This window comes from Odontomachus brunneus, unplaced genomic scaffold, assembly GCF_010583005.1.
Source record: "Odontomachus brunneus isolate Ranch 3 - 2012 unplaced genomic scaffold, Obru_v1 Obru_scaffold_015, whole genome shotgun sequence".
NCBI classification, from domain to species: domain Eukaryota; kingdom Metazoa; phylum Arthropoda; class Insecta; order Hymenoptera; family Formicidae; genus Odontomachus; species Odontomachus brunneus.
This window is the reverse complement of record NW_022639465.1, coordinates 2171802-2189059: the sequence shown is the minus strand read 5'-3', so window position 1 is coordinate 2189059 and position 17258 is coordinate 2171802. Positions and strand designations below refer to the sequence as shown.

Genomic DNA, 17258 nt, shown 5'->3' with positions numbered 1-17258 from the left:
AGAGAGAGAGAGAGAGAGAGAGAGAGAGAGAGAGAGAGAGAGAGAGAGAGAGAGAAATCGGCGACCGGTGTGTGAGGCAAAAAATCGTGACGATTCACGAGCGAGCGCGCGGCAGTCTCGCTTTCGGCCGCACGTGCATGTGTCTCGATTACTCCTCCGCTGGACGGAGGTCTCTCGCCTTTCTCCTTTGGACTCGCGAGCACCTTTTTGTACTGCCTTTTTGTAGCGCGAGTACATCTTGGCGGATCGTCATCTCTCAATTTAATTCTCGTTATCTCCGTTCAATTTTGTCTTACGTCGATCTGGTGTCATCCGCGTCATGCTCGCGAATACTGTCACGACGCTTTCGCAATGAACTTTATGGCCTGTTGCATGATGACGGTTCAGGAGGATCTCTTTGGGGAAAAAAAAAGAACGTCCAGAAAAAGCCGTCCCGGTTATCACGAGATCCACTGAGGAGAATCAATTTAGTAGACTCGACGGCGAGGAATTTTTAAAGCTGTAAATGAGAAAAGAAATCGTACAAAAAAAGTTGTCATCTGCGCCTCGAAATTAATGAGCGACGTCCTCTTCGGGGAGCGGGAAGGGTGTTTTACGGCATCATGGCGAATATTCGAGGGAAATTGAATGTAAAACACGCATATCTTGCCTCGCGCACTCTCCCACTCCTGCCGATCGCGTCGCCATGGTAAATTCATTGACACCCTGCATTTTATCTGCGCGCTTCTATTTCCACCTGACGAATGCAACGAATCAGACGTAAGGAGGTACTGCCCACGCGATACATCGTGAGGATCAATATAACGCCTTCTGAATTTTAGATAACGAGCGTGGCGCGCTGTACGTGTCTTCACTCGTCTCGCGTTATCATTACAATGATATCACACCTTGGTGGGACAGAAAAGAATCGTGATGTTTTAACGGCGACATGTAAGAGGGGGGCAGTCTCTTCTCCGTTCAAGTGGAATTCAAGTGATATACAGCGTCTGTTACTGGCGAGCGACATATGCGATCGAAGGGAGCGCAATACTGTCTTCCTTTGCCCCCTTTAAATTCTTGCTCCCTTCTTATCGTATCGATTTTAGAAATACAACATCGCGCGAGACAGTTCCTTCGAATATTCGTCTATTTATGGAACACAGCGATGCGCGTGACGACTCACTTTCTTTCTCTCTCTCTCTCTCTCTCTCTCTCTTTCACATTCTTTGTCGTCCCTTCGTCTCAGATACGCACAAACGTCTACTATGTCGCACGACGAAATAGTCCACGACACGCGACGGGCTACTCACGTGACGTCGACTCATCGTGTGCGAAGACGGTCGCGAGAGCACGCGAGATTGAGAGTCGCACGGCGGTCAAACGCGATGTAATTCGAGCCAAGTCAGGTTCGAAAAGCGCGCGGGCAACGGGGAATATACCTTTCGCTGCATCCGCGTAGCTTCGGTCGCCTTTAGGTGGAGCCAGCGACTGCTGTTCGGCGGATCACTCGAGTTTCTTCCGCGCGAAGGGTATCGCGCCGCCTCTGAAGTTTACGAGTGAAGATGAGAAGTAGCTTCCTGTGCACAGACCGATGCAACGCTCTTCGCGGCGTCAATAAATTTGAATCTGAAACAGAGAACACGATTTATTTCGCGTCTGTCTCTCTCTTTCTTCTATTTTTAGAGTCGTTCCTACCTCCGCGTTTGCAGACAGCTTGTATCGCTCCCGGCAATGTGTGGATTTGACTGATTATCGCTCGTCGTTGCTTATCATCCGTCGCATCGTTTATTCGTGCAAGAAGTCAAAAGTATTTGCAACAGATTCGGTTAAATTATAAGTCACAAATATGCACGACTAGCGAAGGTGTAAGATATGTACAATTTAACATCAAACTCTAGCGAGCAATGGTCGATTACATACTCGCTAAGCAACGTCACAGAAGAAAGAAGATTGTGCCGTTTTCTCTCTTTCTCTCTCTAATGATCCGCAATAGCCTAATCTTCCAGCTCGGGCTAATAGAAATGGGGTCAATCTGAATGAGCATCGCCTAAGCTCACTAAACAGAGGAAGCCGGTGTATCTCAGCAATACGCTCTCGCGTAATTCACACAGATACGTGTAAACATTACGATCGATTTCTTCGCGAGTGTGCAACAGACCGAATTTCCTTTTCCATTCAACCGGAACGCACTTGTCTCTTTAGTAGCGCGTAGTGACATCCTTAACCGCCGTTAATAACGCGCGATAGGCTCCTCAGCGTTTTTTACACGAAAGAGGAAGTACAATAAGTATCGCGAGGCTGATTTAAATGGAGGTCAACAGATAAATAACACGGTGCATTCGCTATTGTAATTTAAGGCAGCGGCACGTGTTCCGCGAGGCGGACATTGACGGGACGGGCGTACGGAGGAGGACGAGAATAACGGGATTATTGCCGGGCGCATTGAGCGAGGCATCGAATCGCATCGGCGTGAACGGCGGTTGAGAAACACTGTTGTACGCGTGCGACGCGAATACAAGTGCGAGATGGCGGAGGAGACGCGTACGTCCATGTAAAAACCGTACGCGCTGGGAATAAACATTCCGGGGACGCGCGCAAATTGTCCTTGCGCAAATTAATTGCGCGCGCGCACGCACTGCCCGTCGCATTAATTGCGCTCTCTTTTCCACGCTCCGGTCTCTTCGCGCGCGCGAGAACGCGCCCAATTGCGAGCAATTTAGCCGGCCCGCGGCCGACGTGGGTCAATGCTAGATCCGGTGACGCCATGCCGCCGCCGTCGCCACCGCCGCCACCGCCACTGCCGTTGCCGCGTCGCCATCGTTGTGCGATTCTATTCCGATCCCCGTCGAATATTCGTGACTGGAATCACTCGCGTATACTCTAACGGAGATAAGATCGAGCTGTTCGTAGCCGGTCTCGAGACGCGGGGTAGATGCACCGGCAACAGTGAATGACCGATCACCGGTAAATGACCACTTAGCTGACGCTCACAATCGTCGTTGGAATATTCGTTGATCTTTTTCTTTTCTGAGCAAAAAGACATATTTAAACGAGTACAACTGCGGACACACTCAGATGAGAAGCACCAAAATGAAGTGTTTGTTATTATTGCGGTAGTAGTAGTAATGATTCGGCACGATCTACCGCGTCAGCAAGTCAACTTGCAGTATTCCGGATGTATTTTGAGATTTAGGGCCGCAGACGCCACGCAGCTCAGCCAACTGACGAGTTTATTCTTGCTGCAACATTTACAAAGTCCTCGATCAAGAAAGCGTACTCGATCGATTCTTGGGAAGAATTCGGCAGAAAGGCAGAAGTCAATCAGAATTCTGGTGGTCAGACGGTAGTCGACAGTTTCTGCTTTTTTTTACCAGCGATTTTTTACCAGCGATTCTGATTAGTTCCTGCCTTTGTTTTTTTTGCTTTTCCGCCAAGCTGCGAATTCTCTCTTATATCGCGAACACGATCTCTGGTATCTTTATTTTATTATTACTCAATACTTCCCCTCACCTGTTCGGCATGCCTCGCAGCAACTCCTGCGACAGACACGGGTGTAATTGTAGGAACGGAGTGCCGACGATAGGGTGGATTGCCTGCGATAATTCCATATAATTTAATTTGGAACTGTGGACCGTTTGAGCCTCGTTCACGCTCACTGGATTAATGCCGGGGAAATCTAAAAAAAAAGAAGAAAAAATATGACGTCTCTCACGACAATTGCTTCCTTTCGTTGATGAAAAAAAAAGAGAGATGGGCGCTAATTAACTCGAATGCCATGCATATATTTATTTCCATTCGAGCAAATTTACGTTCATTTCCGCCCCGTTGAAATGTGTTATCGAAATAAATTATGCCGTCGGAATATTTGCGCGAATATTGAAATAGGCGAACACGCTGCGTTTATAATCAATAAACGATGAACGCGACCGAGGAAACACGAATGTATCCGCGACCGCATGCTGCACGTCCACAGGTTGGATTTGCGAAACTCCACAATATTCCATCCGTACTTTCTCTAGTCGACATGCTCGACAAATATCTTTCGATAAAATCGCAGACAATTTATGCGGATAATATATGCATTTTTCACGCATGTGTGAATAATACTTTTATCAAGGAACGCGGATTGTTTTTTTTTGCGAATGAGAGGCGTGCGAAGCTCGGGGAAACCGTAATTTCTGACAGGGAGATGGCGTATTTCGGTCTCACATTTCGCATTAAATGCGGTCATCCGAGTCTCACTATGCGAAACCTTCGTAAAAGACAAACAAACCTTAGAATTAGCCGGTCACTGTTTAGAATTAGAGACTTGCAGCTAAATATGCTGTCAGATATTCAGGTAAGACAAACTCACGCTTATCCTTGTAGAAAAATGAGCCCGAGTGCCTCCCAAATATTTGCGGTAATGCAAACAAACACGGTGTAGCACCGACGTTTTTTGTCGGTCTTTTAACTAGCCCGTTGATCGATCATCTCAATGGAAATCACGAATACGAAGACCGAATCTACTTTCGACAATTTCGGGTGTCGGAATTGCGCGAAACTTTCTTTTCAATTAATAGAATTGATTTCAGGATAAATTTTTTTCAACGAATTTTCTTTTCTCCTCTTCTACTTCGACTAGTACATCATGCCAAATTACCCGATTTCCATCCGTTGAAAAAAAGAATCGGGACGCCGTAACTCACAGACCACAATATATGGTGTTCAGTAATGAAGGGCGTCTCGGCCGCGGAGGGAGCTTCGTACGGATCCTCCTGAAATCTCGCTTGAAATTCCTCGATGTCGTCGTCATTGTTGTCGTTATCGTCGGTCGCTTCGCCGTTCCTTAGAATAGAGTCGTCTGGTAGGAAGCACACGGCTTTCCTAACTAGGTATGCTTGTCCAGGAATATCCTGAGCGTATATATCATTGTTGCAATAAAATAAAGACCACACATATTGTCATTGAATCGCGCTCAGATATTGTATATCGCTAAAATGATACATTTATGTCGCTCTGGATTTTGGCACATGTATTCAGATATAATTGGCTGTGGTTATGCAAGAATAATCCAACCTACATAAAGTCCATTTTGCGAAAAATAAAAGTTTATGATATATGATTTTAAAAGTATAGACAACACTAAAGTTCTTTACAATCGTTCGAGAAGTCAAGCATGATCGATTTCCTTCTCTTCAAGGATATTCATTGACAAGCTTAATCCTCGAAAAATGGATAAAAAAAACGGCAACTAGTAGAAAATAAAAACTGTTTTTTAATTAATTAATAGACGCCTATAAAGCTGGGATCTAGTTTGCTTTATGTAGAATATGCACTGTTTACTGATAACACGAAAACTCTAAAATCATAATTCTGTAAATTAGGTCGTTCTTGCGTAACTATGGCCAATTATATCTTAAATCACTCACTCTCTTTTTGGATATTTTAATATTAAATCTCATATATTTTATTTAGGGATATGTCAAGAGAGATTAAAATCTTTATAAAATTATTGAATCTACAAATATCTTATTTAATGCGAACCATATCTCAAGCCATATTTTAGCTTGTAACATATGAGTTCGTGCCAGACAGTTTAATATACTATTCTATAAATATAAGACATACCTGATCACCACGGAATTCCCATCCATCAGATAGTTTGTCTGAAAGAGCAAGAAACTGTCTTGCATTCTCAACAAATTCTTCCCACGTAATGGTACCTGGGCCATCCATTATTTGCAGAAAAAGCTGAAAAGGAAATCCAATATTACACAATAGAATTAACTCCTTAGGATATTAATTGAAATATTGAAAGAATTGAGAAAGTTCATATTTTAAGGTTTCTGTGATCCATCGCCGTAGCACTCATTAACGACATCAGAAAATACATGTCCAAAATTCTTGCAAAAAACGCTGAAATAAAAAGGTTATGTCCATAAGGCGATCTTTGGGACCGATGCAGCAATCGACTGCAATTGGATGGGTTGCGGATTTGATTTTACCAAAAAGGATTTTGGATGGCCAAAAGCCTTCGGAATCACGTATTGCCGTTTCTAGATAAAAATTCATGTCGGCCTGTGTAATTAACACATAACCTTTGTTTTTAGCTTACTTTCTCTTATGATTTTGCCATACTAATTTTATTATTTATTAATTACTAAAGTAAAAAAAAAATTCTTGAAATTTGACAAATGTGCTCGATCAACCCCAAGTGTCAATTTATCGATATAACCTTTTATTTCCATGTACGTAAGAGTTACATTTCTGGTTTGGCTGGCGCAGAGAAAGGTTGTGTTCGCACTTAATCCTTTTCTGAATACTATTGAATACTATTTGAAAGCTGAATGGAACGAAAAGAGACGTATACACAGATAAGACTCGGTGGAAGAAAAATAAGAGAACTAGTGTGGCCAGTTCTCTATCTCTCTCTCTCTCTCTATATATATATATGTATATATTTTACTTATCTTTCAGGCTTTACTCGTTAGCCCTTTCAATCAAGGTACCGAAGTACAAGTTCCAAAACATTAGGTCCGAATGTTGTCGGACAATGCGTTTAAATATATCTTAATGTAGTATAGCCAGTTCAACAATAGAAAACAGACCCTTAAGCTTGATCTATAATATGTTCTTTGCTTCTTGTTTCTTTTTCTTTATCTCTTTCTCTCTCTGACTCAAACTTTAAGCTTTAAGCCAGAAAAAGACAGAAGACAAGAAACAGAACGTAGGCACATTATCAGGTTTTAATGTCACTCGGGAAGATACACTAAGTCTGTTCTTTTGCCTGCACTGCTGCACTGGTACAATAATTGGATTTCCTTTTCAGTTTTTTCTGCAAATAATGGATGGCCCAGGTACCATTACGTGGGAAGAATTTGTTGATAATGCAAGACAGTTTCTTGCTCTTTCAGACAAACTATTTGATGGATGGGAATTCCGTGGTGATCAGGTATGTCTTATATTTATAGAATAGTATATTAAACTGTCTGGCACGAACTCATGTGTTACAAGCTAAAATATGGCTTGAGATATGGTTCGCATTAAATAAGATATTTGTAGATTCAATAATTTTATAAAGATTTCAATCTCTCTTGACATATCCCTATAAATATATATTTGTCTCACTCTAACTTATTGTACCAGTGCAGCAGTACAGGCGAAAGAACAGACCACATGTCACCATGCAAAAGTTCCGACTTAACCGTCGTCAAGTTAACACATTCGGATCTGCGATTTCTTTTAAGAAACGTGCCTTTTGATACCTTGGTGAAAGGGCCGTTAAGAAAGGTCTGAATCCAAGTAAAATAACCAGAGAGACAGAGACAATGGCCCATATTCTGAACCCACTTTTACCGATAAAAGTGCCTTAAATATAGCTTCTCAGCCAATCAGGTGGCTCCTAAGCCTCTTTTAGAGACTCATTTATCGTTGAAAAGAGAACTCATACGGGCCATTGTCACCATGCAGGTTAACGCGAGTAAAAGAAAGCAAAATACGATGTTGCATAGGTGTTACAGGTAGCTACGAGTGAAGACTAACGATGTGTTAGAAACGTTTCTAATGTAACGCGGCTTAAGTTTCGATAAGACTCTCGTGATATTCACAAAAAGATGCATTTCGAGTGACAAAAGCACGCGTTTGCTTGTCTTGTACTTGATCCGCGTGCGAAATCAGCCCCACGATTCGCGGGACTGGAAGCTTGTATCTGCTTCACAGAACAGACGAGAACTCGTTAGAAGTGAAGTACCATGCCCTCTGCTGCGTAATATCCTCTTTGCGCCGTGCACAAAAGCAGAGAGAAATCTTTGGAACATAAGCAAGCGAGAGAAGAATCTTTTCCCACGTTCGAAACTACGTCTCATACGCAGCAGAGAGAAACGCATCTCTCCGCGACGGTAGTCTTGTCGAATCGCATACGTCGGAAGATACACCCGCATGAGAAGTGACAATCGCAGGAGAATATAGCTTCTCGAAACAATGTAGCACAATCTAAACGTTCGTAATCCCAAGGTATGTCACGGGTGTCGATTAATTTCCCGGTGACGGGCAATTGGCGCGCGATTTGTTTCGTGCCGTCGTTTGTCTCGTGATCAAGCGACAGAAGAAAGACAAAATGAAGAAAGAGGAAGGAAGGAAGGAAGGGGAGAGGGAGGGAGAAAAGGAAGGAAGGAAGGAAGGAAGGAAGGAAGGAAGGAAGGAAGGAAGGAAGGAAGGAAGGATGGATAGAAGGAAGGAAGAATTACCAATCGGTTCTCTCTTTCTCTCATCTAGTTTTCGCATAGCGACGTCGATAAAATTGAAAAAGGGGAAGCGGTACAGCCGAGAGAACAGCGTGTCTCCTCTCGCCTGTCGCTCCTCTTCCCAAACTCTCTATCGCGTCAATTGTCGGCTATTTCACGTCGGACGTGTCCGCCGGCGCTCGGACATAATCGGACCCTGCTCTCTTCACCCGTCGGCTCTTTCGCTTCCTCTCTCGCTTGCACGGTTGTCGACATACGCACGCCGATAGCGGCTACTTCAACGGTGTGTGCATCGCCGTCGCTGTCCAATCAGACGCCGCGATACAGTCAGTGCTGTGCCAAAAGCCGGACTCTAACGCGCCGTTCTTACCTCGCCTCTCCCGCCGCCCTGCGCATCCTTTACGGCGCCTTAGTCCTTTATTCAACGATGTGCCGCCGCAACGTGTTGCACATAATTTCTCGCTTGTTTTACGTCTGTGCTTTTGCAATTCGTAATATCGACCTATCCCAATAACAGCGCGTTTTTCACTACGATTCCGCATAGCATGCAACCGAGATTTGCTGCCGTAATATCGCCGGCCGCAGAAAATGTTCGATTTCCGTAACGGCGTCCGCAACGATGAAAGACTTTCGCGGTCGGGATAATTGCGGAAGAATCCGTCTAGGACTTGCGCGCTGCGGCGATTTGTTGCATTGTTGCTGTTACTAATGACAAGCCTGAGATTAATAAGGCAAGATCGGCTGAGAAATGAGCGTATCGTAATTACACGTTTGCGCGAAGAAGTAACGTGTCGAGCGCAGTCGAATGCCGCGTTTTCTCGTCGTCGTGCAAACGGCGTCAGACGCGTGCAAACAGCGCGTGTTATCAGCTGGCCGTGGGACATGCAATCGGCGATTCGAGAAATCGTGATTATTTTCCGCAAACGCGATCAGCGCGCTTCACGACGTTCGCCTATTGTTTACAGTTCTTTCGCGGTGACTTCGGAATCTTTTGACTCCAAGTATTTCCCGGTAGCATAACTTCAGGCCAAGACATTTGCACAAAGAGAAAAATAACTTCAGGCCAAGACATTTGCACAAAGAGAAAAATATGCAAGGATCGAGGATCATTATTCCCTTCGGTATTTAACGAAGGATCTGGTCGTCCGGACTTGTTGTGCGACTGAACGCAGGTACGAACGCAGGTCAATCGATCTTTCGTCGAGCTCAGATATATGCTGTGCAGCCGCACTGCTGCCCGAGTTGCAAACAACGATCGTTGCTGGTCTCATTATAATATTTCGAAAATTCTTCGTCTCCCAGATACGTCACAAGTGTTTATTTTTGATGTGCGTTGCACTATCGAGAAGGAGCCAATGGAACGGTAGATTGACGAGAAATTCACGGGCATTTAACAGAGGAGTTTTACAAGAAATTTTCGTATAAAGAATCCCCCTTTTTTTAAATTTGCGTCCTATTTTATCCGTGCGCCGCGATAACATCGATTCGCTCATATCGATAGGAAAACATCGCGTTCTTAAGACAAACAGCAGAGAGGGCCCCAGAGCTCGCTTTCTCGCTCGTGCTCGTACGGTCCTGACATAACAAACAGCGATGCGCGCGCACCACTCCCAGTCCGCTTGAGAGATGAAGATAGCGCATCGATATTGCGAGCCAGAACGAGAGAGACAAGGAGAAGCGCGGTGAGTAGCAGCCGTGAACAAGTGAGACAAAATGTAACGAAGAAGGAAGATAGAAAGAGGCACGTATGTATCCACCGTCGACTCATCTGCGTGTAGTCTGCAGCGCGTGCGAACTCCTACGAGTCACACTTCCGAACTTGTTCGTGTTTACACGAGCGGTAAATTCCTCCCTTCTTCCTCAGTCCTCTCTATCTCACCGCTGCTGCTGCTTGGGTGTGCATATACGCGCGCTTGCGTACGTGCACGTTGCTGGTTACGTGTGTCGTGATAGCGCGAATCACATACACACGTTACGTGCCACATACACCGCAAAACAGTGATACCACCGTTCTCGTGTTGCCGCGAGACGCTCTCGGGCAGCACGCGCGACAAAAGCCGAAAGTTGTCGAATACGAGAGAGAACCGCGGCGTTAAGCGGCGACCGGGACGCGCGATTGAAACTAATTCGGGGCCGCGTCGTTATCAATACGGTTCGTTTACGTTGCTGTGATGGGCGGCGCGTTGAAGAGGCGAGGCAAAACGAATCGACGACAGCGACCAGCGAGTGAGCGTCCGGGATAAAGTGAGCGACGAAAAGTGAAGAGAGAAGTGAGAGGTCGACGGAGAACGAAGCGACGCGGTGCGGTGTTGCAGTGATCGGAGACAATAGGGAGCGTAAGCTACGACCAGGAGGAGGAGGAGGAGGAGGACGCGGAGTTACGGTATCCCGGAAAATGACGATGATCGCATGAAGTGGGAGCGCGGTGAAAAAAGAAATCATGAGAGCGACGGTGGCGACGACGACGACGACGTTGGGACGTGTTCAGCAACGCACCTGAATCGACGACAACGACGACACCACAGTACGTCACACGGTGTCGTCCTAGTACCGCGCAACAGCAGCAGAAGCGGCTACTTCGCCACGGTTGTGACGCGACGCGACGAAAGCGGGGCGGAGAAGACCTTCGTCTCGTGCGAGTGAACGGATAGGACCGGTGGGGTGAGAGGGAGAGAGAGAAAAAAAGAAAGAGATAAAACTCACTTCCCGTGACTCCTTACAGCACGCAGTGAGCGAAGCAGAGTTCGAGTGAAATAGAGCTAGTGACTGCGAGAGAGTGAGTGAATGAGACGGACAGAAGCAGAGGGAGAGAGAGAGAAAGCGGCGAGCTAAAGGAGAGAGAAGCGGAGGAAGAGACGGAAAGACAGAGAGAGAGAGAGAGAGCGCACGCGCGAGCGCGCCGAAGTGTGCGCACCTTTCTCGGTGGAGTGTACGTTCGTATTTCGTTCGACACGAGTCGCACGTCGTCGACAGCCGAGCGACTAGCAGCACGTTGAAAAGACACCGTCGCTCTAGGGACAAAGTGAGACAGTGAGAGAGAAAGAGAGCGAGCGAGCGAGAGAGAGCACAGTGAACGCACGCACACAGCTACGCGCGTGCACACACATATATACACTCGCAGTACTCGATCCGCCGTTCTTTTCACTCACCGCTGTCCAGCGCGCACAAACTTGGCGACGCGCTTGTGTTTACACTGGAAGAACTGACTGGCCATCACGACGACGATGTACGCGAAAGGGAAAGGGTCGTCGGTGCCCTCGGACTCGCAAGCGAGAGAAAAGTACGTATCGTGCGTAATGTGCGACGTGGGGAAAGGGCGGCGGGGTGACAGTGGCCGAGGGGGACAACGGGAAGGAAGAATCGGCGAGCCGTCATGAAAATTCCGGCCGGCCATTGATCGCCCAGTAACTCCATTTTTCTCGTGCATCCTCCTGACTCTCCTCCCTCCCCCTTTTTCCCCACGTTCTCCCCCGGCTCACACTCCTTCCACATCTGCGGATCTCTCCCCCTCGCCGCTGCCGCCGCCACTGCCACCGTCGCCGCCGCCGCCACTGCCACCGTCGCCGCCGCCGCCACTCATCGATTCTTTTTGCTTGGAGCATGTATCCGCGCGTATGTACATCGCGACTGGAGAACCCGGTTCGTCGGGTTAATCCAGTTTACCGATGAGCCGTCGATTTGTGTTCTTTCGTCCATCTCTTTTCCCCGTTTTGCAAACGTCACGGGTGCCCCTCTTTCCTCCGCGCTCCTCTCGCTATTCTTCCCCTCCCCCTGTCGATCGATTCGAGTCTTGACACACGAAAGGCTCGATCGTCCGCGCGCGCGGTAAAGTCGACGCGCGCGTCAGGTAAAATTTACGCGGACTCGCGAGCCCTGCGAGATGATGCCGTCATGAGCGCGATCGCGTCGTTCCGAATCTCGACTCTCGGTGAACGGACATACCTACGCTAGGCGTATCGTATCTGCCGTAATCCTTATGAAGTCAGAGCTCCATACGATTCTTGACGCGCGCACACGTAAGGTCGCACGAAAGTTGCATCAGAGTAACCCATAGTTATGATATTCAAACATGACGCCCAGTTGTGCGTAGTACTATGCGCGACGGATACAGGCCGTCGTAATGGCGCGAAACGGGCTTCGCGCGAGTACACTTAAAAAATGTAAGGTAAGGCGACGTTGGAAACGAGGGGATTAGTTTGGCCGATCTCCCGCGATCTCCCTTAGAAAGTTGAGCTATAGTTAATTAGCTGGCAAGTGACCTCGATCGGAGTAGCCATTCGGTAATTTGAAATCGCTTCGAAGCGCCGCGATCGCCGATGCAGTTCCTGTCGTTTCACACTTTTCTGCATCCGCGACATAACAAGTTGATCTCTGTGTACGAGGTCTGTTCCTTTCGTCTGCACCGCTCGACTCTGTCCTGTCCATTATGTAAAATGAGAAACATTCGTCTAATGCGGACTTGACGGAAAGGAAAAAATTGTAAAAAGTATAGAAAGTGTACTCGAAAATAGCATGCTTCTAGCTGCATTTTTCTTTATACCGTTTCTACTTGGGGTGAGATCTCTAAACGAAGTTAATTCGTCAAAATCGCTGATACAATTAATTGTCGCAGCAACCGCGCTTTTCTCTTTGAATAATAGTTGTTCTAGTGAATGTATAAATCGAAAATTAACGATTCTACTGATCTATCAATGCAATCGATTGTCAGCCTGTTCACGTGTCATAGTACGGCTAATTGGCTACAATGTAAACAATGAAAAAATTCGAAGGATGTTTGAGATAGCGATTGAGAAAGGAGCGTCAAAGAATTCAAAGATGTTTGAGTCTAAAAAATCTCTGCGATGGAGATGAAATCGACTGGCGAGAGGAAGTTGTGTTTACCCGGGATTCGTGGCGCGTAACCCGCTTTCACGTAAAGGCGATTGATCCGCGCGCGCTATCAGTTCACCCAGAATACGCGCTCCGATTCGCGGATCGTCGACGTAATTCTGCGCCATGTTTGTATCGTTTCGGCGGCGAAGCCGGTCTCGTCGTCGTGAGCAATGTGTTCGCTGGATGCATTATTACCGCGTTGCTGCCTACGCGGGGAAAGTAGGCATTAACTTTACGTTTAACGGACGATCCCGTAAGGAAATGCGACGTAAAGGCGGTCTCGAATTAAGTGCGGGCTTTCTAAGAGGAACGATGAAAATATGCCGAGGAATACCGATTGCTATTCGCGTAATTCGCCTATCATTTCGCGCCTTTCATTGTCTCCAAGTTCATTTTATTCTATCCCCTAAAAAATTTCTCTTTAGTAGCCTTTGATTTGCAGCGCGGCTGATGCGATTGCTTTATTTTTCAGGTTGGCTCTTTATGTGTATGAATACTTATTGCATGTAGGTGCCCAGAAAGCAGCACAGACCTTTCTCTCAGAGGTAATAATTTTACATTGCAACAATTGACATTTGTATCGTATTATTATTATTTTGAAGCGCCGTTTGCTATAATATAACTTTCGACTGTGCAGATTCGATGGGAGAAAAATATTACACTTGGTGAACCACCTGGATTTTTACACTCTTGGTGGTGGTAAGTATTGCCGGTGTCATATCAGCCAACAGGTGCATATTTTCGTAAAGATATCGTATCTGTTATCGAGAGGTTCGTGTGATGTAAGATAATTTCGAAATAATTTCAGTGTGTTTTGGGACTTGTACTGTGCAGCACCTGAAAGAAGAGACACTTGTGAACATAGCAGCGAGGCCAAAGCTTTTCATGATTACGTAAGTAGATTTGAGATACGTAATGGATTAGTAAAGGCACTAATCGCTTGTAACTTATGCGTTAGTGCATAAGTATACAATGAGTATCGGCGACAAAATCTAAAATTCAGCTCCTGTAGACGTGTATCAGACAGCCAACTTTGGATCTCCGTCAAGCTATGTCACTGACGTTTGGTATATATTTACGTATGCTGCTGCATTTCGGAATTTGTCATTGACACTTACGCACTGACACCTGCCATTCAGTCCTTCGTTGACTGTCTTGAAACCTTGGATATTATGTAAAATGTTCTGTTTCCAGGGATTTGTGAACAGTGCTTACAACGTCAATGGCATTGCCCACGTACGTCGACAGATTTATGCTCAATTGATGTATAAAGCTTAAGTTAAACATACGTACAGAGAGCGGCATAATAGCCTTAATACGTAGTGACTACGATTTTTGACTGTACATTTATTTATGCGTATACGTTTGAAAATCGTAGTCACTACGTGTTAAGGTTATTGTGCCGACCTTTGTGCATATATTAATCTTTCTTCTTGTGTAATATATTAACGCATATTAACATATTAGTATTACATAATAACTAGTGGAATTTAAAACGCATAGAGAGTTTCAATTATTCTTATATATTTGGATAGCATAATATATTCATTAATAAAGCTTTCTTTTTTTAAAAGAAAGTGAGAGGGTTGTCACGAACTACAGAAAATAAAAATTATTTACAGAATGCTGGACCGGCACCATCTCCAATCGGTCAAATGGCACCAAATGATGGAATGCCTGGTGGTCCTATGCCTCCTGCTTTCTTCCCTGTGAGTCTCTATTCATTTCATAATACTGAAATGTTTCAATACCATTCATTTTCCTCAATCTATAGTTGCAGAGTACACAGTGAAAGAAAGGGTTACTAATATTTTGATTTTGATTTCAAATAAAAAGAAAAATTGCCTTTGCAAAATTCAATCTTAGGATCTATTCTAGTTTTCAATGAGCTGGAAAATTGATTAAAATTAATTTGATTTATTATAATGGTTTATCGAAATTATATTTTTTTTAGAATTTTTTTATAGTAGATTGCACGAGAAACATTAGAACTTTCGGGAAAAGGAAATTAAAATAAACGCTTTAAATGAAACAAACTAGTCTCTTACATATTAATCTAGTACATTTATATGTATATATACATAGTCATGTATCATATACATAGTCATGTATCATATACATAGTCATGTAATCTAGTACATGTATATGTTCATTGTCATGCATAGTCTTTGTTTATTAAAACTTACACTTGATTCAAAGCACAATACAGAAGTTGACTTACAATCAAGACTAACTTTATCTGTAAATCATGAATGGGATCCGTTACTACTGTGCTAATTTGGTTATTAACAGTCATCTAGTACAATAGGGATAAAGAGGAAGTTTGTTTTACTTGATATGATAGAGATCAAGTGGAAATAGGAAGTACAGATAAACAAATAAAGCTTACGTTATTCGCTTAAATATTACTGAAAGATATAATTGTTATAACAATTCCTGAAACATTTTACATAAAAAGGAAGGAGTACAGAGTAATATTTCCGTAAAAAAAAGAAATATATATATATTTTTACTTTAGAGAAGATGAATTATATATATGTTTATATATATAATATACAATTTTTTATCGTTATTCAATATCCCTATTTATACAATAAATGTACACATTAGCCATAGTCAATTTGTTTTGAAACAAGTGTACATTCAAAAGACGTTCTTATGTCATGCTTGTCTATACTGTATATATGTACTTACTTTTTTTCCGCTCTCTATCTAATACTTGTATGTGCGTTCTTATACCATTTTCACTATTTCATCTCCTTGGCGCATAAAAAAACGCAAATCTAGAAATTCTAAAGAGAATAGGACTATAGATGTTGGAATATATTTAGCACCAATACTTTGATACAACAAGCATATTGCGACGAGTGTACTACTTTGTGCTGGTCGTGTTACAGTGGTATGTAAAAGTATTACAGATATATATTGCCGTTCGCGATACTGCATTTGCAAAGTATGTCTTGACATTTCACTGTGGGTTACATAGTCAGCTCAAGTTATATTCTTTAGAATGTATGGGATAACTAACATGGAAGCCTGCTTAGAGTGTAGTCTAGTCTTTTCTCACAAGAGTTCCACGAATTGTTTGTTTTATTTTAAGAAATTAGTTCGATATTGATTAAATTTTATATTAACTAAGACGCGAAAAAAATTAGAAAAGAACGATACAATTCTATAATATATAAATATGCATATAAAATTTCACAATTTTGTACAATAAACAACTAGAAGGAGGAGACTATAAACCGTGTTCTTCATCGTTGGTATTTTACTAATATTTTTTCTGTTCTTTTTTATATAATAAATAATATATTTAATATATCGCATATGTATACGTTGATATGATAAAAATATATGATAATCATAACATTTACGTCGACTTTATATGAGAAAATGGAAAAATACGTAAAAATCTCTGGATATTAAGGGAAAGTAGAGAAAAATCATGCATCCGTCGCTTGTCAAAGTGTCCATCCCCTTCTAGATTAGATCAAGATAAAATGCTACACAGTATGTAAGCATTGCGATTTCTCTCTAGATCTCTTTAATATAGTTATCCTGTAATGCTTAAGAATCATCATACTTTTTCCGACAGTCATTTTACGTTCTACAAATGTTGTACATTTTTACAATTGATTGGCATCTTCTTGTACTCTTGTATGTCTCATTTCACAGTCTAGTGAAGTTTTTCGTCATGCACGAGTTGTAATTACGAAAAGAACGAAAACGAACTGTACAACGACAGACTGAGATATTATCCGAATGATTTTCTTAATTACAACTTCTGGGTAACTCTCAAGATACTCTGATCGACATAGTATTAACACAATCATTCCCAAGCCTTCTAGTCTAGCTGTTGCCTGGATCGCAGTGTTGCTACATGTCTGTCGTTTGCGTTGCTTGTTGCAGAACAACTCGACAATGCGACCATCTCCGCCCACACACCCCTCATCACAGCCATCCCCCCAGCACCCCCAGCCACCCCCGCCCCCACACTCGCAGATGATGTCCACCCAGGTAAGCTTCATTCAACACATACACTCTCACTCATGAAGAATCACTTGTTCCGCTGTGTCATCGCACCATATCATAGTACAGCTGAAACTTACATAACTAACCTTCGTGATACCACTAACCACTAGTGATATTGTCTCAAATTTTCCCTCGTGTTCACCATCTCAC

General features: G+C 43.8%; 3 protein-coding genes across 9 annotated transcripts in view; 1 reads left to right on the top strand and 2 right to left on the bottom strand.

The window, feature by feature from the left end:
• Positions 1-2489, bottom strand: part of LOC116841461 (excitatory amino acid transporter 1) — a 21593-nt gene extending 19104 nt beyond the window's left edge. The window contains exons 1-2 of the mRNA XM_032809423.1: positions 1675-2489; positions 1419-1605 (exon numbers count right to left, since the gene is read on the bottom strand). The gene's annotated coding sequence lies outside the window, so the exon portion shown is untranslated. The remainder of the gene's footprint in view (positions 1-1418; positions 1606-1674) is intronic.
• A 1006-nt stretch (positions 2490-3495) lies between these two features.
• Positions 3496-9756, bottom strand: LOC116841464. Its single transcript, XM_032809433.1, has 4 exons — positions 8208-9756; positions 5590-5712; positions 4668-4874; positions 3496-3655 (listed from the first exon to the last, which is right to left on the bottom strand). Exons 1-4 carry the CDS (start codon positions 8229-8231, stop codon positions 3632-3634), a joined length of 378 nt encoding a protein of 125 aa, XP_032665324.1. The 5' UTR covers positions 8232-9756; the 3' UTR covers positions 3496-3631.
• Positions 9757-10012: 256 nt separating this feature from the next.
• Positions 10013-17258, top strand: part of LOC116841463 (single-stranded DNA-binding protein 3) — a 23444-nt gene continuing 16198 nt past the window's right edge. The window contains exons 1-7 of one of the 7 annotated variants that reach the window (XM_032809429.1): positions 10013-11484; positions 13549-13621; positions 13714-13775; positions 13885-13969; positions 14271-14312; positions 14699-14785; positions 16986-17093. In XM_032809429.1, coding sequence (XP_032665320.1) covers positions 11429-11484; positions 13549-13621; positions 13714-13775; positions 13885-13969; positions 14271-14312; positions 14699-14785; positions 16986-17093 — 513 coding nt within the window. In that variant the 5' untranslated portion in view covers positions 10013-11428. The remainder of the gene's footprint in view (positions 11485-13548; positions 13622-13713; positions 13776-13884; positions 13970-14270; positions 14313-14698; positions 14786-16985; positions 17094-17258) is intronic. The other 6 variants (XM_032809427.1, XM_032809425.1, XM_032809428.1 and 3 more) reach the window with 6 other exon arrangements.